The sequence below is a fragment of the Vidua macroura genome, chromosome 3 (assembly GCF_024509145.1).
Source record: "Vidua macroura isolate BioBank_ID:100142 chromosome 3, ASM2450914v1, whole genome shotgun sequence".
Taxonomy (NCBI): Eukaryota; Metazoa; Chordata; class Aves; order Passeriformes; family Viduidae; genus Vidua; species Vidua macroura.
The window spans coordinates 12,431,886-12,456,801 of NC_071573.1; the positions used below are offsets into that span (position 1 = coordinate 12,431,886).

At 46.8% G+C, this 24,916-nt stretch overlaps 2 protein-coding genes across 7 annotated transcripts in view; one reads left to right on the forward strand and one right to left on the reverse strand.

The window, feature by feature from the left end:
* Positions 1–416: 416 nt before the first annotated feature.
* Positions 417–10,151, reverse strand: POLH (DNA polymerase eta). The gene is made up of 10 exons (XM_053973772.1): positions 9,784–10,151; positions 9,549–9,683; positions 9,218–9,459; positions 8,790–8,959; positions 5,457–5,560; positions 4,466–4,585; positions 3,728–3,851; positions 3,026–3,091; positions 2,198–2,361; positions 417–1,407 (listed from the first exon to the last, which is right to left on the reverse strand). The coding sequence occupies exons 1-10, from the start codon at positions 10,149–10,151 to the stop codon at positions 549–551; spliced, it is 2,352 nt and encodes a 783-aa protein (XP_053829747.1). The 3' UTR covers positions 417–548.
* Positions 10,152–10,226: 75 nt separating this feature from the next.
* Positions 10,227–24,916, forward strand: part of XPO5 (exportin 5) — a 29,959-nt gene continuing 15,269 nt past the window's right edge. The window contains exons 1-19 of one of the 6 annotated variants that reach the window (XM_053973765.1): positions 10,227–10,331; positions 10,587–10,708; positions 11,357–11,429; positions 11,999–12,136; positions 12,447–12,629; positions 13,537–13,578; positions 14,420–14,446; positions 14,742–14,927; positions 15,613–15,689; positions 16,123–16,222; positions 17,646–17,729; positions 18,128–18,253; positions 18,481–18,571; positions 20,161–20,289; positions 21,064–21,179; positions 21,958–22,113; positions 22,519–22,560; positions 23,160–23,267; positions 24,548–24,747. In XM_053973765.1, coding sequence (XP_053829740.1) covers positions 10,227–10,331; positions 10,587–10,708; positions 11,357–11,429; positions 11,999–12,136; positions 12,447–12,629; positions 13,537–13,578; positions 14,420–14,446; positions 14,742–14,927; positions 15,613–15,689; positions 16,123–16,222; positions 17,646–17,729; positions 18,128–18,253; positions 18,481–18,571; positions 20,161–20,289; positions 21,064–21,179; positions 21,958–22,113; positions 22,519–22,560; positions 23,160–23,267; positions 24,548–24,747 — 2,105 coding nt within the window. The remainder of the gene's footprint in view (positions 10,332–10,586; positions 10,709–11,356; positions 11,430–11,998; positions 12,137–12,446; positions 12,630–13,536; positions 13,579–14,419; positions 14,447–14,741; positions 14,928–15,612; positions 15,690–16,122; positions 16,223–17,645; positions 17,730–18,127; positions 18,254–18,480; positions 18,572–20,160; positions 20,290–21,063; positions 21,180–21,957; positions 22,114–22,518; positions 22,561–23,159; positions 23,268–24,547; positions 24,748–24,916) is intronic. The other 5 variants (XM_053973768.1, XM_053973766.1, XM_053973769.1 and 2 more) reach the window with 5 other exon arrangements.

Sequence of the window (24,916 nt, forward strand, 5' to 3'; positions counted from 1 at the left end):
TATAACATAAATCCTCGGTGTGGGAAGGAGGGAATAAAAATCAGTCTTCCAGGTGGAGGGGAGAAGGAGCAACTGAGCTAAGCTACCACATATAAATTACACAGTAAGGACAAGGCCTGCATATGCAGCCAGAGTAGAAGCAGGAGTTGAAAGTTTTATACAGAGTGATTAGACGGGAGTTCAAGCCAAGGCTTAGCTGGAGATTCCCTGGGATAAGCTGCTGCACTTACAGTGGCTGCTTTTATAGGAGGAACAGAATTAATGAGCAGTGATGGCATGCAAATACCTATGTTAAGAAGTGTAGGTGAGAGTACCTTGCAGCTTCTAGTAGCACCAGGCAGGCAGAGGCAGGCTTAGCTGCCACCAGCTAAACTGGCTACATCAACACAATTCATGAGTTCCAGTTCCTCTTAGACTTAGAGTGAAGATAATTTTACTAGACTTTTCAGCATTAAAACCTGACAGGCAGTATAAAAACTTTTAACTGTATTTAAAAACTGATTATTTAAAAACACTGATTATTTAAAAACACCCAGTGTGGCTGGGAGTTAAGGAGGTAAGGGCTTAAAGAAAAAATCTAAAGTTCTTGTCACACCTTCTTTGGGTCTTTTTGTACTAGATCCTGCTGGAGTCTTGGGCTTGTTCTTTGCCTTGGCAGGAGACCTGGAAGCCACAGCCTTTGCACTGGGAGCTGCTTCTGGAGCCATGGGAGGGCTGGGCTCCAGGAAGGAGCTTTGCAGCTCCAGAGCAAAGTGGTAGTCCATGTGCTCTGGGAACTCCCACACCAGCACGAGCTGGCCACACTTCTCACAGCGCTGCTGGTCCCCTGGAGAGGCAGGAGGCAGCAGGGTGAGCTCAGGAGAGGGTGGCAAATTCTGCTCATTTCCCTCCACAGCTGGCTGTAATTTCAGAAGGGTCCTGGAGCTGGGTGGAGTTGAGGGTGTTTGTGTAGCATCTGATGGCAACTTCTCCTGGCGAAGCCTCTTGTACAGAGAAGAAGGGCTGGCATCGCTGGGACCCTGCTTCACAGGGGACTCCAGGTCACACTGTACAGAGGCAAGTCCAACAGGCAAGCCAACAGCAGCTCTCTCTTGGTGCTCTGGGGAGCTGGGCACAGCTGGCTCTGTAGTGGGCAAGCTGGTTGCTGCCACTGCCTGTGACAGCTGCCGTTCTGCTGCCTTTTGGAAGAATGACTCAATAGCGCTAGCTGGCTTCTGCCGAAGCTCTTTGCTCGGGCTCCTAAAGAACTTGACCCCGGCCCTCCCACAAGATGTGGCATTCTGGCTGGTGGTGGCCGTGCCATCAGGCTGGGCATCACCCGTTAGGAAGGTGGCAATGCCTGTAGAGAGGGTGACAGGCTCCGAGAACTTGCTTGCTGAGAGTTGCACTGAAATCAGCGGTGGAGACCTGCAAAGGACAGACCGACATCAGCTCAGACACCAGCCTGGAAAGCAAGAAATCTTTTGAGGTAAGACTTTAAACAACACAAAACATTCACAGACAGGGGAACTGTAGTATCTGGCAAGGGTTGGGACAGATGTTTGCTCTGACAAAGTTAGTATTGCTGCCTCCAGAACAGACATAGCAGGCTGTGCTGGGCAAAGCAGAACCCCTCTTTCCAAAGCAGCAATTGCCAAAGGAAGGGCTTTGGAGCAGGAGCAGCCAACTGCCAGCCTGGACTTTCAGTCCATTACAGGCTGAAGCTGCTGTGAGATGAGAGCACGCTAAGGGAGCAGCAGCCTTGTCAGAGTTTAACAGACAGAACCTTCTTGCCTTCACTGCAAAGCAGAAAGAAGAAAGGAAGAAAATGCTGAAGACAGGAGTTGTGCACTTTCATTTTTCTTCCTGCCCCAATGGCTTCCTCACAAAAAGCTTTGTCCTTAGGGTAGGACAACAAGGCTTAGCTAATTTCTTCAGCCCAGCAGGGCCAGGACAGCCTCACTTCAGCTGGACAAACCCCAGCCAGTAGCAATCCTAACTCCAAGTACAAAAGTGTCTCACCAGATGTGAGGCTCAGAAGAGGCCAAGCTGTCCTACCACTAAAAGGTCTCTACACTCTACTGTGAGGGTGCTGGAAATCACTTTTCCTGCCACTCAAATTAACCTGAGTTCCTTTCCAATAGGTCTCTGGCTTGTCCAGTACCTCCCACATCAGAACCAGTCCTGACAGAGGTGACCCACTTTGTCCCACACTCACCATGCTGCCTGGTGAGCTCCAGCCATGTTGCAGGTTTGGATGAGGGTGAAGGCGTCATTGCACATTTTCTGTGCGTCATAGCGGGACAGGGCACACAGGCGTGACACGCGGGTGTCCCCTTGCTGGCGGATCACCACCATCAGCTGCCGGGCCACGCGGTGGTTCTGCCGGGAGAGTAGAGCTGTGCTTCCAGCGACTCCTGCAGGAAGGGGCAGGAACAGCCGAGGGGACTGTTCCCTGCCTGGAGCCCTCCCCAGCCCCACACTCCCCTGCCATCTCCCGAGGGTGGGGTGGGACATATCCTGCCGGGCCTGATTGCCAAGGGATGGGATACACAACAACAAGTGCTTGTACAGCTGTGCCACACAGGATGGGAAGCAGCTAGTCCTTGCTTTCCCTCAAAGGCAGCTCCACAGTTTTCTTGGCCCCACTGCAGTGCCAAAGCTGGTGGATTGCTCCCACCCTGGCCTGCAGCCTACCGTCCAGATAGGAGCACAGTGCTCCCTCTTACAGGGCACACCTGTGTCAGCAAAAGGCTTGCAAGGGAGCACCAGTGCAGCAGAAGGAAGTTGCAGTGGCTTTCAGATCCCTGCATCCTAAAGCATGGGACAAGCATTGTTCTTAACCCTGCAGTGTTCTGGGGCAAAACCATCCTGCCTGGCCATGCTCTTGCACACCTCTCTTCTTGGGACACCTCAGCACACAGGCACACATCGGTGGGTGAGCAGATTTCCTCCCCTCCCACACAGCACCCTCAGACTCCTGCAAACCACTCGTGCTACAAATGCACTATGTGCCTCCTTGTGTCCCTGTGCCTCGCCTCCTTACCTGGCTCCTGTCCTTGTTCAGTCTGGACTCCAGCTCCAAGGCCAGCTGCAGGAGCCAGTGCTGCACCTGGACAAAGCAGGGGTAACAGACAGGTTGGGCCTCTGCTCACAGCAGTATCACAATACAAGGGGAATGCTGGTGGGGGATCAGACTGGAATGGACAGACTATTGTAAGGCCCCATATCTGTAGTAGACCTTGAGAAATCAGTCCAGCTGAGATTCAACACTGCAGGAAAGGACATTATAGATACCATACAAGCCCTACATTATTACTAAATTTTGCCAAGTAATCTAGGTTCCCTGTCCTGGATTTCTCTTTCCATCTTCCTACAGCTCAGTGGGAACCTCTCCCCAGCTAATAACTAAAGTGCATCCTGTCTCTTTCTTTGGGCTAGTTACCTTCCTTCTAGCAACCATGCTCTTGAAGCTAGGCACTGTGAATAACTTTCCAACAGCACAGGCCCAGTTTTGCTCATGGAAATTAGAATCAGGATGGACCTCTTTGTGCAGGAGTTTGTCAATGCATTTCTGTCAACAGGGACTTTCAGAACTCAAACCACCTTCTCCCACTGAGCCTCTAGTCTGAGTTTCAGGGCATAATTGTGCAGAAAAGCAGCAGTTTTGCAAGCTAGTCTGTTTTTAGTATTCTTATCTTCTCCAGTGTGAAAGCCAAGCCTTATGCTAGATGGAGGCTTCTCCTACCGCCTTCTGTGTGGCCAAGGCTAACTTCCCAGGGAAATTCTTGCTGCAGCCAATAGACTGGGGCAGGTACCGGTTTTTGACAGGTTCCTCTTCAATTCCTCTACACAAGTCATAGAGCCAAGACCTGAAAGACACAGAGAAAGCATGAGGTTAAGGAAGCTACAGACAGGCAGGCATCACTGGGCAGCATGTCAGTCTCCTGCTGAGCCCCACTTTCAACTCAGCACCAGCTGTGACTGTCTCTCATCCTCAGCTTTACAGTTGCAGCCACAGCTGAACAAGCAGGATTCCTTCAGGCCACAACTGCCTGTCAGCACAACTCCTCCACCTCTTCTCCTGAAGTGGCAACAGTTCACTAGTCTGCAGGGCAGTCCAACTGTTGTGGGCCCAGAAGTTGTGTTTCAGGCTCCAGCCCAGCCTTGTAATTTCCTCTATGATGAGACTGTCAAGACTACCCTCTTTCCAGCCTGCAGAGAACCAGCCCTTTGACCCCATCCTTGGATGCTGTAGAGGAAGGCTGAGGCACTGGCTGGCAAGCAAAATATTATCCTGGGGAGGGTGCCTGGGAGCAGGCAAGACTTGAAACCTGCTGTGGGCCCAATGGATCAATGCCTCCCAAAGATGTTATTGAAGTTTTACCTTCCAACCTTCCTAATCACAGTAGAACAAGGTTCTGTGAAAGAAAGGAAGTCTCAATGCCTGCCAAGAGCTAAGTTGTGGTGAGTGGTTAATCATTACCCAGTTTTGTCTCCAAAATGTGTCTGGAGCTCAGTCTCACTGAACTGTGTCAGCTCCCCGATGTACTCTACTCCCAGGATGTCTGTGATAGCAGTGCCAAGCTTGCCTCCCAGGTTACGGCTACAAAACAAAGAAAAAAAAACACAAGTGAAGCATCATGTGGAGACTGTGACAAGTCTCATTGCAGCAGCTGTTCTTAAATAAGGATAGGTAGAAGCTGCTAAGAGCTAGCAGGACAAAAGGAACACCTGGCACTTGGCTCTTCTGCTCATAGTAAAAGGACACATAGGAGTTGATGTAGGAACTGCTCCCTAGGTCCCCCAATTTTAGTGCTTCTCCCTCATCTCCATCTGATCTCAAATCATGCTCTGAAGAATGCCTCACATATAGCTTCCTTCTTTCTCCACAGACAGGAGCCTCTCCCATACACACCTCTCTCCATCCCTTGCACAACACAGAAAGCAGAGAACAGCAGTGCAGGTCTGGAGAGCCGGATTAGGGATCCATTCCTCTGAAGCAGCAGTACTGGTAATACTTCCCTACACCAGGAAAAGTACTTTGTGGATGCACAGTGTGGATTCTCAAAAGAAAACCACATCTGCTCTCTGTGAGGACAGCTGTCACTCACACTGGGGAACAGCTGTGGCCTCCTTGCCCACAGTTGCTTCTGGCTTACACCTATGCATCCCAGCAGTCATCCCGGGCAAAGCCTTATCCTGGGAAGGGATGCCCACAGGCTGCTAGTGGCCTTTTGGCTTGTGGTCCCTTCACCAGCAGGGCTGCAGCTTCACAAGCACACTCCCCCTGAACTGTTGCTCACAGCCAGAAGAGATCACTGGCAGGATTCCCTCTGTTTGTTAGGAGCATTGACAAGCAGTTACAGTGTAGCTGAGAGCCTCTGCTGGCTGCTATCAGTGAGCATCAAATTGCTGTGCTGAGGTGGCCAGGAGCAGCCCCAGGCTGCACTAAGCAGCAGCTCCCTGGTACTTACATGCTGCTGACGGGCAGCTGGCTGAAGAGCTGCGGCACAAATCGTGCAGACACCAGTGTCTGGCGGTTGGGCTTGTTCAACCCACAGGCCAGTTTTGCCAGTGTCTGTAACACAGAAGAGGGTGGAAACTCTGTTATTATACACTGTGCACTGGCCTAATGTAATTCTACCTAACAGCTTGTGCTGCATCACCTCTAAGACTTGCCTTCAGAAGAGCTGCTAGGAATATGTGTACAGGGTGCACCACTGCTTGCTCTTAGGCAGTATCCACTTCAGGATTCCACATGCACTAGCTGGGTACGCTGAAAGCAAAGCTGCTTCCAGGCTTTAGTTCTGTGAATTGCTGGACTCCTGCTCCAGGCAGATAAAGATCTTTCATCTATTGTGGTTGCTATAGTTTTCTATCAGGCAAGCATGCTAGAGCTTCTGCAGCATGCCCATAGTCCTCCCCCAGGCTATGTCTCAATATGCCTTTTTCCTTCATCTTCTGTGTTTGTCTTGCTTTTTGTCAATGTCACTATTTTAATCTTCTCTCTGTGAGGTCTGCAACAGCATAGTGCTGCAAAAGGAAACCTTTAAAATGCATAGTAGAACAGCCTGGAAGGCATGTTCTCCTATATAGTTTCCCTTCCCACTCTAAGCTACCACAGGGTCAAAATACACAGACCAGCTTGAAGTACTTTTAGCTGGGTGTTTGAGGTTTTATTGAACAACTCTAGTAACTTTCTCTTTCAGTGCTTTGCCACACATCCTGTAACTAAGCAAAATTTCTTGCCTGCCTGTTGAGCTATGACCATTATTAACAGCCCCTTTTACAGGCTTAAATACATTTGAAATAATTTCTAGACAAAGTAGATCCTTTCTCAGATGTCCAATCACTGTTTTTCTTGTCTGGTTGGAGACTTCCAAGTTTACCCACCTCATATAGTGACGTGCTGCAAGCAAAACCAATCACTGAGACTTCATGGGGAGAAATCATTTACTTTTTCTGACACCTTCTGTAAACTGCACATGCTGAAACGGGACTTGGCATTTCTACAAGAGCATTTATATTACTGACTCATCCTGCTGCTTGTCCACAACAACTCCAGGCTACTTCCTGACTTACTGTGACTTAGCCAAAATCCTGCTGGTTGCTTTTTTTCTATAAACCACAAAAACAGTCAATGAGCATAAGAGGAGCATAAGAAGCAATGTTTGCACTGATTCTAAGCTTTTTCAAGCTCAAAATTTTCAACTCTAATTTTATCTCGGAACTTTCACAGCCCAGGCCCCGAGCCCTATCTGTGCAATACCTGAATTCATACAGCTGTTCCCTCTTTGTAGGCTTCAGTGAAAATACTGGCTCTTAGCAGACCTCGGACAGATTCCCCCAAGATCTCAACATTCTCAACATCCCAGTTTGAGTGCACCTCACTGAACAAAATCATTATGGGACACAGTAATGTTTTCTTCAGCTAGATGCATGCCCTTCAGACAACTTCAGCCATGTTGTCTGCTACAGTGTCATCATCAGGTTATTCAGCTCAGGGTGAGGTGTGTTAGAAGCCTTAAGGTTGACACCTCACATCTGGAGTCTTTCCTGCACATTTGGCCACTTATGCTGTCAAGGAGGGCACATAAATGAATTTGGCATGAGTGGTTCTTGAGAAAACCATGCTGTTATCCTCCAGGTGCTTCCAAATTTTTTGGTCTCATTCATCATCTGGGTTCCTGGTGTACTCTAACCAGGTCCTTCATTGGGAAAAGCAATTCCTTGGGAGAGTTTTCTGTAGAAAAAACACAAGCATAAAGCAGATAATCTTCACCTTGAGTTTCAGGCAACAGTTGTTGTAGCCTGAGAATGGTTTTTACTGACACAAATTCCCAGCAACTCAGCAGCAGAAGACCAGATTGGGGCACTGAGGTGAGTAGGGTTGCTTTTCCTCTTTCTGGTGAGTCAGTATTTACCCTGCTGGCCATGGGGATTTGGGTGATGCTCAGCCAGCTGCTGAGAGCAACCACAGGAGCTCTTGGTGCATGACAGCAGCTGCAGAAACAAACGGACTTTGATGACTTTGATGCTGTAGCTACAGAGGGTTTCCTGCTGGGTGGAAGGTGAGCTGGTTTAGTAGGAGCACCTCTTTTGTTCTGCAGAAAAGGTTTGTACCCACCGAGGTGAGCTGGCTGTGGAAGCACAGCACAGTGTTCTGCACAGCCACAAGTATGCTGTGGTGATCTCTGCACTGCTGCTACACATACACAGTTCTTCACGGATAGTACATCACCATGTCCTTACTCTTAAAAAAAAAAAAAAATGCTGGCATAGAAAATGGAAGCTGGGAGAAGCTGCTAGGAATATCATAGAAGTTTTCTGTTATTCTTGACTAAAGAAAGCAAAAAGGCAGATTAAACATACCTTCCACTAGAAATTTCTACACCAGTGACATTCTTCACCTAGCTCATTTCTATCTCACAGTCTCTGCTAGTTTCAGACTAAGCCAGTGCAGAACCAGTTCCAATCCTTGTGTACAGATGGCAGTACTACCAGCTGTTTCTGCAGCAGTCAATAAAATATATCTTCCTTGAATTCCAAAGCATCCATTTAGTCTTCATTTTCTTTTTTTTTTTTTTTTTTTTCTTTTTTTTTTTTTTAAGTCATAGCTTGCCTTTATAAAGTCATTACTGTATAAATAAGCCTCTCTTCTGCAGAGCAAAAGGGATGGTCTCAGCAAACCACCCTGCATTTCATCCAGCAGGAAATCCTCTGTAGCTGCAGCATCAAAGTCCGTTTGTTTCTGCAGCTGCTGTCATGCACCAAGTGCTGCTGTGGCTGCTCTCAGCAGCTGGCTGAGCATCACCCAAATCCCCATGGCCAGCAGAGTACATACTGACTCACCAGAAAGACAAAAAGCAACCCAGCTCACCTCAGTACCCCAATGTGGTGTTCTTCTGCTGCTGAGTAGCTGGGAATTTGTGTCAGTAAAACTGGCTATGGTGACTGTTGCCTGAAAATCAAGGTGAAGATTACCTGCTTTATGCTTCTGTTTTTTCTACAGAAAACACTTCTGGAGGACTTAAACCCCTTTTGTTCCAAGTGAGCTCATTCATTAGGGTACACCAGGAATCCAGGCAGTAAATGAGTGGATTGCTGACTGCCCAGGCCATAGCTCTGGGGAAACAATTCCTCCCATTTCCAGATGTCTTATAATTTTTCTGAAGGTGTGATCACACATGGTTGCATTCCCAACTTGGTTCATCTTCTACAGGAAATTTGTAAGTATAGGAGAGCATCTACAGCATGTTCTGACTCTGCAACCCAGAAGAAATCAGGCTGATGTGTTATGCACATACCTTGTTGTGCGAGATGCCAGCTGAACACCTGAATCCAGTAGCTTCTTCCACTGCTACCCTAATTTCTTCCACAATTACTGCGCCCATGGTCAGCTGCAGGTCAGGACAATCTGGGTTATCGAAAGACAGCGACGCCAGCCACTCGTCCAAACCACGCTGCCGCAGCTCCTCTAGAAAAGGGACACAAAAGGGATCTCAAGGGGACACGATATGGTACTCCTTGCTGAACCCAGCAAAGGGACCGCAGCAACCTGTCCCAGCCAGCAGCCTCAGGCTTCTGTGAGCACATTCCAGCCACAGGGAGGACAACAGGCACCTTAAAAGCCATTCGCTGCGGAAAACGCAGACCCCATTTACCACGCTCTCGATTCGGGGGAGTCAAAGCAGGCGGAGTGGGCCTTTCCCGGGGGGCGGGGGTCGGTGCGTACCCTTCCCGCCGGGATCAGCTCGGTGCGCGCCCTTCCCGGCGGGATCGGGGCCGGGCTCTCCGGGCAGTCCCTGCACGAAGGTGCTGGGCAGCAGCGCGGCCGGCAGGGGGCGCCCGCGCAGGTCGCGCAGCCGGAGGCGCGCGCTGCCCGTCAGGTCCAGGTACGCCTCGTCGATGCTCGCGCGCTCGATGGCGGCGAAGCGCGACAGCACCTGCATCACCTCCGCGCTGGCCTCCCGGTACCTGCCGGGCGGCGGGCACGGGCTCAGCCGCCGCCCCGCGCCACCAGGGAGGCCCGCACCGCCGCCGCCACCCCCGGCCCCCGCTCTCACCGTGTGAGGTCCGCCTTGCCCCGCGCCTGCGGCACCCGGGCCAGCGCCAGCTCGGGGCACAGCGCCCGCGCCTCCGACGCCCACATCCCGCGGGACACGCCGAAGGCGCGCGCCTCGTAGCTCACCGCGATGATCCTGCCAAGACACGGAGGTGAAGTGCGGGGCGGGCCCGGCCCCGCAGGGAGCGGGGTGGGACGAGGAGCCGGGGTCGCCAAGCCGGCTCGCCTACACCTACCCGCCGCCCTGCCACTCGGTGTACTGCACCACGGCGCAAGGGCGGCCGCGCAGCTGCGGGTCGAGGCGCTGCTCCACCTGCATGAAGAAGCAGTCCATGTCTACCAGGGCCACCACGCGCTCCCGGCCCCGCGACATCCCGCCGCCACCACCGGCTCCCGCCCGACTGAGGGAATGATTGAATAACCGCCCGCTCGGTGGGGCGGAGAACCCCGCCTTGGCCCGCCACTTTGCGGCTCCCGTACTTTCCGCGTGGGGCACGCCGGGAGTCGTAGTTCCCCAGGGTGCGGTGGGGCGTGCGCGTGTCCCCGCCGCGACGGTGCGCGGCGCCCGCGTTCTCCCCGTGTCCCCGCGTCCCCCAAGGCGCATGCGCGGAGCTGCGTCCCGGCCGCCCCGCTCGTCCCTCCCGTGGGTGGCCGGTGGCGCGCGCCCGCCGCCGCCGCCATGTCCGCCGAGCAGGTGAGCGGCCTCTGCGAGCAGCTGGTGAAGGCGGTGACCGTCATCATGGACCCGGCGTCCACGCAGCGGTACCGCCTGGAGGCCCTCAAGGTACGGCCCGGCCGGGGAGGGAGGGACGGAGGGAGGGCGCCGGGCTCCGGCCACGCGGGCGCCCCGTCCGCACGGCCCCGGGGCGGGGGAGAGCCTGGCGGGCCGGTGCCGGTCGTCCCCTGAGGTGCTGGGAGCCGTCAGCAGGCGGGGGTCGGGCGGCCGCGTGTGCCCCGGCGTGCTCCGCCAGGGATGGGGCTGCCGCCTCCTGCCCCGGTGTGTAACTGCGTGTACGTGTCCCGGCCCTTCCTCCCCTAGTTCTGCGAGGAGTTCAAGGAGAAGTGCCCCATCTGCGTACCCTGCGGGCTGAAGCTGGCGGAGAAGACGCAGACGGCCATCGTCCGGCACTTCGGCCTGCAGATCCTGGAGCATGTGGTCAAGTAAGTAGCTCGTCCCGTGCTGCCGAGCCGGGGAAGGGTCCCAGCCTGCCAGCTCTGGTGGGATCTTTGCCCATTCCGGCACCTCCCACCCCAGGGAGGCACTTTCAGGACGCGGGGAGTTTGTTCTGCAGCAGAGGACAGTTGCAGTCCTACTGTGGATTTTTTTCTTATTCTGGATTTTTTTCTTATTCTGTAAAAGAAAGAGAGGAGAGAATTGCTTTCAGGCAGATTGGGAAGGTGAGCTGTAACACACATTCATATCACTGAGCTGTAACACACATTAACATCAAAAGATGAAAACAAGCAACACACTGGGTTACCAATAGGTCTTTGCAGAGTTCTGTCATTGGCCTCCTGCTAACAAAGAGGCTTTGTATTAGTTCAGTTCTGAGATTCCTTTCTCTGTCGCCTCTACAGACCTGATGCTTTGTGCTTTTGCTGCTGCTTCTGGTGTCTGTTGACCTCGGTGGGGCATGCCCATTTGCCAGCAGCAGCTTTAACTCAGCCCTTTTATTAAGGAATTGGGTGCTGACAGAGACAGGGAGCTGGTAGTGTTTCTAGTTTAGGTAAAGAAGCAATGGTTCCTTGAGAATCAAGTCAGAGATCCAGATGTTTTGACTTGGTTTCTTTTTTGTTTGTTTTTAACAGATACCGTTGGAACAATATGCCTCGCCTAGAAAAAGTTTATCTAAAGAACAATGTTATGGGCCTCATATCCAGTGTAAGTATCTGCTGCCCCAGGCTGTTCTGAAATGTAAGAGCAAAAGTAAAAAAATACTCCAGTTAATTAGCACAGAGGATCTGAATTCAGTTTTTCATTTCATTGCTTTTTTGCTTTGCATCTCTGGTTGTTTCAGTGCTTTTCTCTGTCTTGTCAGGTGAATAGCCATGTTACCTCACATGGCAGGAAGTTGTGAGGCTTGTATAACGTATGTAAGGTACTTTTTCTTTTCTTAGGAGGAAATTCATTAACTATGGATGTTCTTATCTTTTGCAAAAATGCTAAAGCCATTATCTTAGTTGTATTTTTTCTGTTGTTGTGATTGCTCTCGTGACCAAGTGACCTTGTTTTGAGAAGAATCTCTCTGGTTCCCAGAGTTTATTAGCTATGGATGCTTGGGAGCATAGGAGTGTCATCTAAGGTAGCTGCAATGAAGCATTGCCCAATGTTGTGTTTTGTTTTGGTTTTAGTTTCTGTGGTTTAGACTGTTTGCAAACACTGTTTCCCAGGTCAGAGTTATAAATGTCTGATGCGTGCTGTTTTGTGCAACTATGCCCTTTCTGTCACAGGGAACCCAAAGTATCCTGGAGGAGGAAAGTCACATTAAGGATGTGCTGTCTCGCATTGTGGTAGAGATGATCAAGCGGGAATGGCCTCAGCACTGGCCTGACATGCTAAAGGAGCTGGATACCCTCTCCAAGCAAGGGGTATGAAACACAGCTGTCTGGTCTCTTTTGCTTGCTCTTAGTGTGGGGTTCAGTCTTCCATCATCCTGAGAAAAATCTTAACTCGCTCATGGTCAAGTGAGACAGGTTGGTGATGGACTCAAAAATCCCTGTAAGATTAAACTATCTTGAGATGACTAATAGAGAGAGGGCCATCCTGCTGTTTTATTTTCTCAACATGAGACCTATGTCTTTATGCATGCTTGCTTTCTCTCCATGTCTTTGAGCTACTCTCTAGAGATTTTAATGTTTGGACTGTGCTGATGCAGTGTGTTTCACTTTGGGACATCAGGAAACTCAGACAGAACTGGTGATGTTCATCCTCCTACGTTTGGCAGAGGATGTAGTGACTTTTCAAACTCTACCTACCCAGCGGCGACGAGATATCCAGCAAACCCTCACCCAGAACATGGAAAAGATCTTCAGCTTCCTACTAACTGCCCTGCAGCAGAATGTCAACAAGTACAGATGCATGGTAAGAGTCTCCTTCCCTTGGGTTTAGTTGGTGCTGGAGGCATTTAGGAATTGGGATGCAGCTCCCAAATTGTTGGGGAAGCAAGTGCAGAAACTGAAATCTGTTGCTGCCACTCTGAGGTAGGGATTTGCTGTGGCCTGGCAAACTGGTGCTGATCAGAGAGACTGAAAACACAAGGCTGGTAGTGTTGATATTTTGATTTTGCTAGTGTAAATGGTTTGAGTGGATGCATGCTTCATCCATGCTGTTGGAATGTGTGCTGGCACCAGGGGTGTACAGCTTAAATGAAGGTGTGGTTGTGGCAGAAACAGGTAATTTGGGGTGGTTTATGTAATACACAGTGATTAAGAGATGCCATCCAGGAATCGTGTCTGCTGTCTCATGGTGCAGTGCTACATTTGAGGTGATGCACCAAAATGCATGAGTTTCTGATCTCTCAACATGTTTCTGGGCCTCTGGTCCTTTTCTCCAAGAGCTCAAGAGCTTTTTTTGGTGAAGTTGTAGTGAAGAATGCTCTTTGTATTTTTGTGTAAACAGACTTCTTTCCTGAATTCTTACGTAGAATCAGATGTGCAGGTCAGTCACAATGGAGGATGAAGGGGAGTCTCTACCCCAGTCTATGCCTGTGAAAAGGAAGTGGATTTGAGAGTGATGTGAAAGTGGGAAGCAATGAAAAGCCCTTTTTCTACCTCTCTTCTGTACACCTTCCTGATGCACTGTCAGGCTGAGCAAACCCCCGCCCTGTAGAGCAGACAGTTTTCTGTGCAGTTCATGGTAGCGGGAGGGTGACCTTTGTGTGTTTCGTAGTCTGGTTGAAATGCATTTCCAGGTAAGATTTGCATTGCAATGCTTGAGGCTCTGAAGTATGGCTGCTTCTGCTAACGGTGGAATCTTTCTGATTGCCAAGGTTGGAGCACCCCAGGATCAAGAAGTCCTCACCGCTCCACAGGTTAGCAGATCTTTGGGCTGTTTGTGCACAGGGTCGTTTTTGAGGGTTGGGTGTTCATCTGTCTGCATACAAACTGAGGGAGATGATGGATAGGTCCCCAAGACTGTAATAGTGTGCAGTGGTTAAAAGTATGATGGATTAATAGATAAATGTGTTTATAAGGTGGGTCATATATGAGATGTTTGGAACTCAAGCTGATTAACTTAAATCACTGCAGTGAATAGTCCAAACCAAAAGCTTTCAGTAGAAGGAAATGCTTGTGGTGTCTTTGCATCTGAAAAACAAATCAAACCTGAGTATCTGAGGGATTTGTTTGCATTAGGCAAAAAGATGGTACAGGCAACGCATTGTTGCTGTTAAGTGTCGTAGGCCTGGAAGTCAGGCTTTAAGTTGTTGCTCCAGCTCTCTCCAGCTGCCTTTCTGACCATGGACAAATCACCTTTTCAGACCTGAATCTTAAAAGCCATCAGCATCTTTTCAGAGTCTGGCTTTTGGGTGTAAGATGCTCTTAAAAGGTCAAAAGTTTATTTCCTGGAAGCCTCCAGGAGGTACCAAAATGCCTTTCCTTCTGTCTCCTGTGTCTCCCTGGTGCCTGCTGACTGGAGTGTTACCTTTTTGGATGAGAAGGGAATTGTGGCTTAACTTGGCAATTCAGGGTCCTGTTATCTTACCTAGCTGGGGGCTGCAGAGGTGACTTTGTTGGCTGCAGCAGTGTCCTGAGTAGGAGACTGTGATGCATCCTCTTTTTTGGTTGCGTTCTTGAGGCTAAGCCTATACAGCAGTGGCTGGTTGGAAGTGTGTGGTGTAGCTGTTACTTACCCTCTCTTGTTTTCTTTTTCAGAAGACTGATTTGTCTCAGGAACCAAAGGTGAGAGGAGCTATATGAGAGTTAGCTCATTAGTAATTCTTAATCTTAAGGTTACTTAGAACTAGGCTTTTCCCAGGCTTTCGAGTCTGTTGCCTGCAGTTTCATGCAGATGGATTTGTTCACTCTTAATACAAACCCCTTGAGAAGAGACAAGTGAGGAGTGGCAGCAGAAGGGTCCAAATCTCTCACTTTCTCAGGGGAGTTCTTGGTACTGTAATTTCAGGGAGTGGGTGGCTTTAGATGGGAATTGCTGTTTTTCTCTGGCTCTGACCTTGTGCCTCCTCTCTGTTCACAGGCCCAGGCAAACTGTCGTGTGGGGATAGCGGCACTCAACACTTTGGCTGGCTACATTGACTGGGTAGCCCTAAGCCATATTACAGCAGACAACTGCAAGCTCTTGGAGATGTTGTGTCTGCTCCTAAATGAGCCTGAACTCCAAGTTGGAGCAGCAGAGTGTCTCCTGATTGCTGTCAGCAGGAAAGTGAGTTATTCCTCTCTGGCTCTTCTGGTTTCCTTTTATTTTTCTCCTATTCTCCTACATAATTCTTCAGACTGAGCAATGCTATCTTTGCCCTTTTATCTGAGAATCAAAATTCAAAATTAATTGATTCTGTTGATATTTGGTGTGACTATCACGTCAGCACAATACACAGAGCAACCATTAGAACCCTCTCCAAATTCTGTGCTCGCTTCTCCTTGCAGTTTGAACTTGGAGGTCCTCACTGACCTTTTACCCCCCACTTCCTACAACTGTGAAGTGGAAAATAGTGTCATCAGCTGTGTCACCTGGCAGCTCAGAGAAATGACAGCAGGATCTAAACAGGTGATTTGACCCATTCATTCACAAGCAGCTGAGTGTCAAGGCTGAGTGCTTATTAGCTGCCTGTAAGTAACTAGTCAGTCTTCTGTGAAGAAGAAAGATAATGTTTCAGGGTCAGTTTTGCCATTTAAAGTTCCTGTGGTGGAATTGCATGGAGGCATTTTTTAGATCAGATACCTTGGAATTTTGGCAATTTTTTACTTAAATGATATGTGGACTGTAAGCCCCTCCACAGATGGAAAGAAAACTGTGACTCTCCTAATTATGCTTGCAGATGGAAATATTTATGTAGGTGGGAATAAATAGTTACATTCTAATTGAAGTGTCTGGTGTGTTTTGTGCACAGGGTAAGCTGGAGGATCGGAAGCCTCTGATGGTCTTGTTTGGAGATGTTGCCATGCACTGCATCCTCTCTGCTGCCCAGTGAGTACCCTGGTGCGCTGTGAATTCACATGAAACTGCATACAAATGGCTTTGTAGGTGCAAAAGATACTGCTGCTTAAGCAAAGGAAGCAGACTGGATAGGAGAGAACAAAATCACCACTTTTTTGCAAAACCTGGAAAACCAGGGTTTTGTTTTTTTTTTTCAAAACCCATAATTGAAAGACAAAGAGGTGTAAATATCACAGCTTCCCTGGCTTTCTGTTTTAGCCTGAAATTGATCCAGAGGAGGGACTCTTTCAAAGAGGCAATTTCAGAGGTTTTAGATGCCAATAAAGGAGTACTTGTTGATAATAGCAAAGATCCCACTGTGATAAAATCAAATTGCTCTATCTACAAGATAGACAGCAGTGTGCCTGTCACCTACAGTGTGAGTAACTGTGATCCTGTTTTCCCACTCTTCCCTCATTCCCAGGACAGCAGATGGAGAAGGCCTGGTGGAGAAGCACTATGTTTTCTTGAAGAGGCTTTGCCAAGTTTTGTGCGCATTGGGCAGCCAGCTATGTGCGTTGCTAGTAAGTCTTTATTAATACCAAGAGCAACCCTGGCAGGGCTAGTTTTTAGGGCTGGGGCTTAAGGCAACCCTGATCTAAGGTAGGACCAGGGTTCTCTCTGCACATTTGGCAGCTGTAGGGTTCTCTCTGTGCATTTCCAAAAGGCAGAAATGCCTCTGCTTTTAAGTGGGTTAACTGTCCTGCCAAGTCATAGGAATGTGGACTGGAAGGACCCTGTCTGATGCCAGGGCTTTGCTGTCATCAAGAACCATGTCCTGTAACCTCTGTAAAATGCTGAGCTTCACTGAAAATTGGTCAGGTTTTTAGCTGACTACTGCTACAGAAAATCTAGTCCAGGAAATTACTCTTCTATTGGAAGCCTTTTAAATTTCTCAATAAAAAAACTCAGAGAGTATACCTGTCTGTTCCTCTACCAAGACTCTCTGAAGCTGAAGGAAGAAACGGGTTTTGTTGCTGCTGTTCATCTTTGTAATGCTTTGTGTCCATGTTGGGATGAAGATGCAAATTCATACTGTTCATGCTATGCTGGTGCTGAATTCCCACTCCCTCCATTCAGCTGAGTGCTTCTACAATGAAGAGGCCAGGCTTGTGGAGAGATGCTGTTTGTGGGGAGATTGAATCAACCAGCCTGTGAAAGCAATAGAGCAAAATAGTCTCGTGGTGAGAGAAAGAAAAAAAACAACCTTTGAGAATTCATCCCTAAAAAGAATGGACAGCACACAGAGTGCATTACTGTTTGCAGTGACTCCACTTGCTGTTAGGCAGTAGTAGCTGTTAATCCATAGTGAAGTAATTAGATGGAGCTTGCTAATTCAGATTCACTTGGGAGAGGCAGCACTGAGCTGTACAATTTCAGGGATCTTGAGGGCACCAGATCATGTTACAATTTCTGAGAAGAAGCAAAACCTTGAGTTTATGGCTCTGGGTAAAACTTAATTTCCTGACAGACTTCCAAGAAAGTTACTGGTCATGGATACCCATATGTTAAATACACAAAATGTTTGGAGAAAATGAGTGAAATTATCTGGGTGTATTTTCCTGTGAAGTTCTTCAGTTTGAATTGTACTACTTTGGTAATGCTGTGTGGGTTTGACCCAACAGGAGGGAAATTGTGACTCACGGCAGCAGCAGTGGTTGTAAATTTGGTTTTAATGGAGCTCCACTATGTGAGAAGTCACCCATAATTCTTGAATAAGGGTGGTAGTGGTGTCTCCAGCACCTCCAGGCTGGTCAACAGAACTTGATGCTCCTTGGACTATACTGGTTTCAGAAAAAAATCAGTTGTTCAGTGTTTCTGTCTCTGCTCCTTTACAGTCTATGGCCTTGGATCTAGTGCTCCTGCTTTACCCTGAAACATACCATTTGTGAGCCCAGCCTGCCATAAAGTTAGTATTTTGTCTGAAATACTTCATGTTCCTCATAGGGCTCAGATTGTGATGTGGAAACGCCAGCCAACTTTGGAAAATACCTTGAGTCATTTTTAGCCTTCACAACCCATCCCAGCCAGGTATGTAAAGGATTGAAAATCTCATGTGTGTCTGTGTGTGTGAATGCATAATTGAGGTAGCCTGTAGAAAACTACATAACTTCAGCTGCTAAATATTGCTCTCTAGGCTCTCCATTTCAGCTGAAGGCCTGGAAGGCACAGTATTTTCTACTCCATTACCACACCATCAGGAGCAGTTCCTGACACACAGAACTGAGTAGAAAATGCATAATTTGCAGCCAGCCCTAGTATTAGAGATTTTTGGCTTTCTGGGAATTTGCGTTGTACCTTCAAGGTGCCTTGGCCTGAACTTGGTATAATTTGCTGTTGCTTTCTGATAGCAATACTTAATGTTAGCAGTGGAAATTCCAGCACTGAAATCCTGCTCTGCTCCTCTCTTTCCTCTCTTCTTCCCCTAGTTTCTGCGCTCTTCCACCCAGATCACATGGGGAGCCCTCTTTCGGCATGAAGTTCTGTCTCGTGACCCTTTGTTGCTGGCTGTCGTTCCCAAGTATCTCCGTGCATCTATGACCAACCTGGTGAAGGTATGTGGAAATCACAGTTGGTTTTGAGAAGGTGCCTGGTGAACGTGGGCCTATGGGTCGTGGGGGAAGAAACTACACTTATACTGTGTCGTGGCCAAACATGATCTCCAGGCTGCTGAGCACAGTTGTATCTTGCTCCTTGCCTCCAGCCTTCATCTCCTTGAAGCTGGTGTTAGCTGTGATGGTTGACTTCTCTTTCTTCCTGACCTTTCCCACTTTGTCTCCAGGTGGGCTTTCCTTCCAAAGCAGACAGCCCCAGCTGTGAATACTCCCGTTTTGATTTTGATAGTGATGAGGACTTCAATGCCTTCTTTAACTGTAAGTTGCCATGACCCTTTGTACATTCTGTTGTCTGTCCTTTCTTCCTGCTTTTAGTCACTGGCTGAGCTTGGAGCCTACCAAATTGGCTTGGCAGCTTCCATTTGTTTCTCAACTTTTTAAGTCTGGATCTTGGAGTAAATTAAGTTAGAATTTTCCTGGGGTAGCTCATGTGTTTAATTTTAGTATTTGCTGTTGTTTTGCTGGCTGGTCAGAGAGATGGCCTAAAAGCATTCTGGTGTCAAAGCAAAAGTGTCTTTTGGGTCACCTAGAGGAGGAAATCAAACAGCCTCAAGTCATGCTCAGGTTAGGAGAGGAAGGCAGCTTACAAAAGACTTTAGATGTCATTCCAGAAAGAAAATCTGTCTTGGCCCTGGTAGGAAGTTTCTGGTTTAGTACCAATAGCTAGAGTTGAGCAATTAAAATAGCCAAATTCAATCGGGATCTTAAACCACCACTGGATATTAATGACTTTACTTTTTCTTTCATCTTGTATTTTTCTTCCCAAAATGGAAGCTGGTTGCTGGTGTAGTTTGGTACCAATTTGGTGGGTGGGAGGATACATTGAATAAATTACATCAATTTTTACTTTTTATATTTATGTCTGAAGATTTTAAGTGTTGCATTTTTATTGCTTACTAGATAGTTTTACTTATTGTAAGAAATCCTTTCAGTAGAAACTATAAAGTAGCTAAATGCACAAAGCCAGAATCTGAAATAGTTTTAGAGGGTTAAGTTAAGATGGTTAAGACATTACATATATAAGAAAATAGAACTAATTTGAAACACAAAATAAAATTACTTGGCAACACAACTTTAATTAACAATGCAAGTTACATTTCTGTAGTCAGCACAGCTGACTCTTTTGTGTGGTCATGCCCTCAAATATTTTGGAACAAGTGAAATTCCTGTTCTGTACTTCGTTTTTAGTATCTTTGAAATTGAAAACAAGGCAACTGTGTTTTGAGATCAAATTTGTTTGTCATTAGTTGAATAATGTAGGAAAAGTGTGTTTAGCCAAAGGAAGTGGTAGTTAATCTAATGCTGGTATTTAATCTCAGTATCCCAAGATGCTCTGTAAGCAGCAAACGTTTATAGTTTGAAGCATATTTTAAATTAACAATAGAGTTGTAGTAAATCTGGTTTAGCATTGATGCCTTTTCCTGGTCTTAAAAAATTGAGAGCCAGACACAGTTAAGGGATAAGGGATTTTTTCCTTGCTAAGGTAAAAGGTGCCACAATGCACCTTGGCAAAGTGGTGCTCTAATAAGGATCCTTATTAAAATACCAAGGTGGAAACCCCTTATCCTTTAACCATGTCTGGCTCTGTTTTTTAAGACCAGGAAAAGGCATCAGCATAGAAGTTCATAATTCATACTGCATTTTAATTGTACTTTTCAAAATTTTAGTCTGTCATTTTTTAGTCCACTTAAATCACTTCAAAAATTGCCCATCCTGCTGTACCTGCTCTACTGGTTGTGTATCTGTGCCCACTACACAGCTATTGCCAAAGCAAAAGTCCATAATGTTCGTGGGTCTGCTAAATTTGCAGCATCAGCTGGTTTCTTGGTGTGTGATTTTTCCTGCAGCTTTCCGAGCCCAGCAAGGAGAGGTGATTAGGATGGCTTGTCGTCTGGACCCTCTAACTGGCTTCCAAATGGCTGGTGAATGGCTGAAGTACCAACTCACAGCTCCTGTTGATACTGGACCTATGAACTGTAGGTTACCTGAAAAAAATTGGGGATATGGGATTTGTTTTTTAATTAAAGCCAAGAAGAAATTTCTTGGCTTTTTTTTTTTTTTTTTTTTTTTTTTTTTTTTTTTTTTTTTAATGTTGTTGGAATTTTTTAAGTGCTAGGCAAGCCTCCATGCTAGATTTTCAGGATTTTAATGTCTTTGCAAGTTAAAAGCAAAACCAAGCCAAACCCACCCCTTCCCTAATTTATCCCTTTGGGGTCTACATATGGAATAAGTAATGTAAAGCCCCTGGCTCCTCCTTTCCTTCCCTGAAATTGCTCTGCAGAACAGGTAAGCTGTCCCTCTGGTAGAATTTTACAATTATTTGGGCTATTTTATCTTTGTAACATATTTATTACTTTTGTTAGGGAAGTTATGCCTATCTGGCAAATTCCTTGTCATTCACTTTGCTTTCCCTGCTCTGAAGAAAGGCTGCTTGGTGCTCTGCAAAGTCACACTGAGGACAGTCTTGCCTGCAGTGCTGAGTCTGGGCATGTGGTCTCCCTTCTTTCCCCTTCTGTGATTTGTTCATATTGCTCTGCACAGTATCTCAAAGACTTATGCCTCAAGAGTCTTCACTTGAATTAAGCAAATCACACGAGATTACCTTAATTGCTCCTCGTACATCCCTGGCAGGGATGCAGGGAGAGCTGTGTGCTTAAAATATCTGTGAGTGCTAAGGTGTTGCAGCACAGGAGCTTACCAGGCTGCTGTTGAGGAGCATGGTGAGAGCTCCAGTGTTCTCTTCCTTTCAGCTAAGACAGGCGAAGGTCTCTGCTCCATCTTCTCTCCGTCCTTTGTGCAGTGGGATGCCATGACCTTCTTCTCAGAGAGCGTCATCAGCCAGATGTTTCGAACCATGGATAAAGATGTAAGTGTATCCCATGCTCCTGCCTTCTCTCCTGGCTTCCTCTGGGTTGACAGCAGGGTTTTTGCAGTTATGTTATCCTTGAGCAGTTTGTAGTAACTGTTTACTTCCATGCAAAACCCAGAATGTTTCGTGAGCCATTCTCATGAGGAATAATGACCCTTCTTTTGATGACACCAAACTCATACTGGTGTGTCTTAGTTTTGGACACTATGGGATGAGAAGTCACAGGAGAGTGCTCAGGTGACATGCTTTAACATAGTGCCTTGCTAGAGGAGAAGAGATTGCTTAAGGAAAAATTTCTTGAGTTTATTTAGTTATCCTCTTATTAGATTTTTTTTTTTTTAATTTCTAACTAAATGAGAGGAACTATGCCCAGAGAGTAGGAGATCCAGAAGCATTTTCTTTCTCTCTTGTTCAACAGCAGGCAAATCAGAAGTATTAGTTTGATGTAGACTGACTTGATTTTTTTTATTAGATTAAGCTGCTCATGTACTCATCAATCTAATCACAGTAGAATAATTATATAGGTCAATACAGTTGGTTAAGCTTGGAATATGTTGGACAATGTCAAGAGAAGAATTGGGAGACAGACTGGGAGAGGAAATCTGCCTTTCCCAGAGATGCAAGCAATACTGATGTCTCAAGACTGTCCTATCAACAGTGGCAATGCTGCTGTCCTTTTTGCCTCAGCCTTTTCCTAGGTTTTGTAGGAAGTATACTACAGGTTGAAGTATTGAGTGTTGCCTCCCTTTTTCCTTTCTTTTTGCTACCTTTCTAGGAAATCCCTGTGAATGATGGCATAGATCTGCTGCAGCTTGTCCTTAATTTTGAAACAAAAGATCCTCTCATCCTGTCCTGCGTGCTCACCAACGTCTCTGCTCTCTTTCCGTTTGTCACTTACCGACCAGAATACCTCCCGCAAGTACTTTCCAAGGTGGGTATGTGCATACCCTGCTAAAATCACATCAGCTTTTTGTAGTGCAGGGCTCTTGGACTAAACTGCAGGAGTCAATCCTCTTGGTGTTGCTGTCAGGGAAGGACTATCCTTCATGTTAAAGATGGGAGAAACTGAGACTGAGGCTTGTCACAAGAAGAGTAATGTCAATTAACCCAAATTTTGTAGTTCTTAGACTTAAATCTTAGTATTAATTACATGCTCTGGCCATGTTTTATTTCAAGGCCTCACTGTATTGATGATTTAATCTTTCAGCTCACTCAGGGGTTCTTCACTGACTTCAATGAAATTGCATTAAAATCCTTATTACCTGTTCCTTGAGCTCAAAGAGACATGAGTGCTAAATATTAACAATTTATTCTTTTTTTTTAAATTTTCTCACAGCTGTTTGCTTCAGTTACCTTTGAAGTTGTAGAAGAAAGTAAGGTACGTCTGAATTATTATCTACTAATGAGCTATAACAGTTGGATCAAATCATATTCTAGTGGAGCCAGCATCCTGAGTCTGAAGACTCTGCTAAAGTAGGCTTCTGAGTATAGTTCTGCTCCTGAAAAAGCTAGGGAGTCTAGCTGTTGCTGACCTCTGTGGTTGACATACCCTACTAAGCTTTGGCTCACAAACTTAGAAGGCCACAGGTGTGCTCTAAGGCCAGTACACTTAGTTCCCTAGTTAGTGCTGGCCTTCCTGAGAATGAAATCCCTTCATTAGCTCTGGGTGTTCTTTCAGTCCTCGGTATAAATGGCTCTGAAGGATGGCTGTAAACCCACCATTTACCTAAGGAGTACCTGGAGTCTTGAAATAGTGAATAAGAGCTATGGCATCCTCGCTCCTGAAGTACACTTTGTTTGAACATGGACTGCTTGAGTTGACTCCTGCTTCAGAGAAAATTTGGTTGCTGCATGATTGTTTGGGGGGGCAGGGGAGGCATGGAAATGTTTTTTTAATCTGTGCTCAACAGCACATCTTGAATTGGTCTCTTGAAGATACCCTGCATTTGGCTGAACTTTTGTTTTGTTGCATTGAAGTTTGTTGTGTCTGTCCAGGCTCCTAGAACTCGAGCAGTGAAGAATGTGAGAAGGCATGCGTGCTCCTCAATCATAAAGATGTGCCGGGATTACCCTCAACTTGTCCTGGTATGTAAATACAACTGTCATGAAGAGTCTTGCCTCAGTTTCAGTTGGATTTTGTGGGATCTTCAGCTTGCATAGCTACAGTCTGCTTTCCATGCAAGAAACATTTCTGTTGCACAAATGGCAAAGTGGTTCATTCCCTGTACCTCTTTTTTCCCCACTGAAAAATTTTCTGCCTGAGGAGTTGGATTGTAGATTGGTGGGTTAAATGTAAAAGGGATGATGAGGAGGATACAAGCAGCACTGCATTGGTATTATGGGAATGTTTGCTGAATGTCCATGTTATCACCTGTGCTGGTCTCAGTTAATTCCTTTGCTGAAGACACTAGCATAGCTAATCACTAGATTTTCTTCTGTTACTTAACAGAATATAGGAGAAAAAAGAGAGTATTTGTTTTCTGGATGAGCTTGAGGAGATCAGAAGACAAATACATTCAATTCCATGAGCTGTGTTTTGTTTGTTTTTCTGAAGTAAACAGTCTCTGCCTGCAACATTCTTTAGATGTGTTTCTGTGGAGTGGGACCTAGGATTATAGGAGGACCATAGGACATTGCTGGTTTAAACAAAGACATTTTTGAAGGATCTTTATTAAGGTAATTTGGAGGTTCCAGTCTGCATTCTGTAATTGATGCTAAGAACTAATGGGTTGGTTTTTGTTCCGCTTCATTGGTCCTTGAGCTATAGCTGTCTCTTTCCTATGGCCAGCCAGACATCCTCACTAGAAGAGCCAAGGACCCACAGTTGCCCCAAAAGATGTTCAGAGGACTTTGCTGAAGAGGATGATTGCTAATGTTTGTACAAAATTATGGGTAGATGTGGTGACAGCTGGAGAAGAAAGGGAATAAATGCAAGAATTCCTGTGGCACTCATTGTAACCATATGAATTATTACTTACCACAAGCAAAGAGATGGAAAAAATCTAAGTCTGGCCAAAGAAGCAAGGTGCTTTCTGTGAGCAAATAAAAGCACCAGAACTTTTTTGAGGTGTTACACTGCTTTAAGGGATATAACTATTTAGGGAGAGATTTCCTCTTCTTATTTCAGTCATTCTGGAGAGTTAAAATAAAATGGATGCAGGATAATGATAGAGGTGTAGGGAAGAATAGAAGTTCCCTTAGACTGAACATGCAGAGAAACTTGAGCGTGAGGAGGAGATGGCTATGTTGAGAAAAGGTAACAGACATGCTCCTCTAGCTGTACAGTACACCCCTTCTCTACCTCCCCCAGTGGCCCTCCTCCATACCAAATGTATGATGCTTTTCCACTTGGATGTGTTTTCTAGCCAAACTTTGAGATGTTGTACAACCACGTGAAACAGCTACTGTCAAATGAGCTACTTCTGACGCAGATGGAGAAGTGTGCTCTTATGGAGGCCCTTGTCCTCATCAGCAACCAGTTTAAGGACTATGAGCGACAGAAGGCTTTCCTGGAGGAGCTCATGGCTCCTGTGGCTGGCTTATGGCTCTCCCCAGAGATGCAGAGGTATGGGTTATTTTTCTTTCTGTTGGTCATTTCTTTTCCAACTTTGAGCTGTAGGTGTTGAGGAGGTAATGCCGTGCCCAGTAAGGAAACACACAACCCATAGGAGGATGGTGGGTTGCCTCTTGACCTCCTGTGCTGTGGGCAGTCATTGTGATAATGGTTCTCCTAC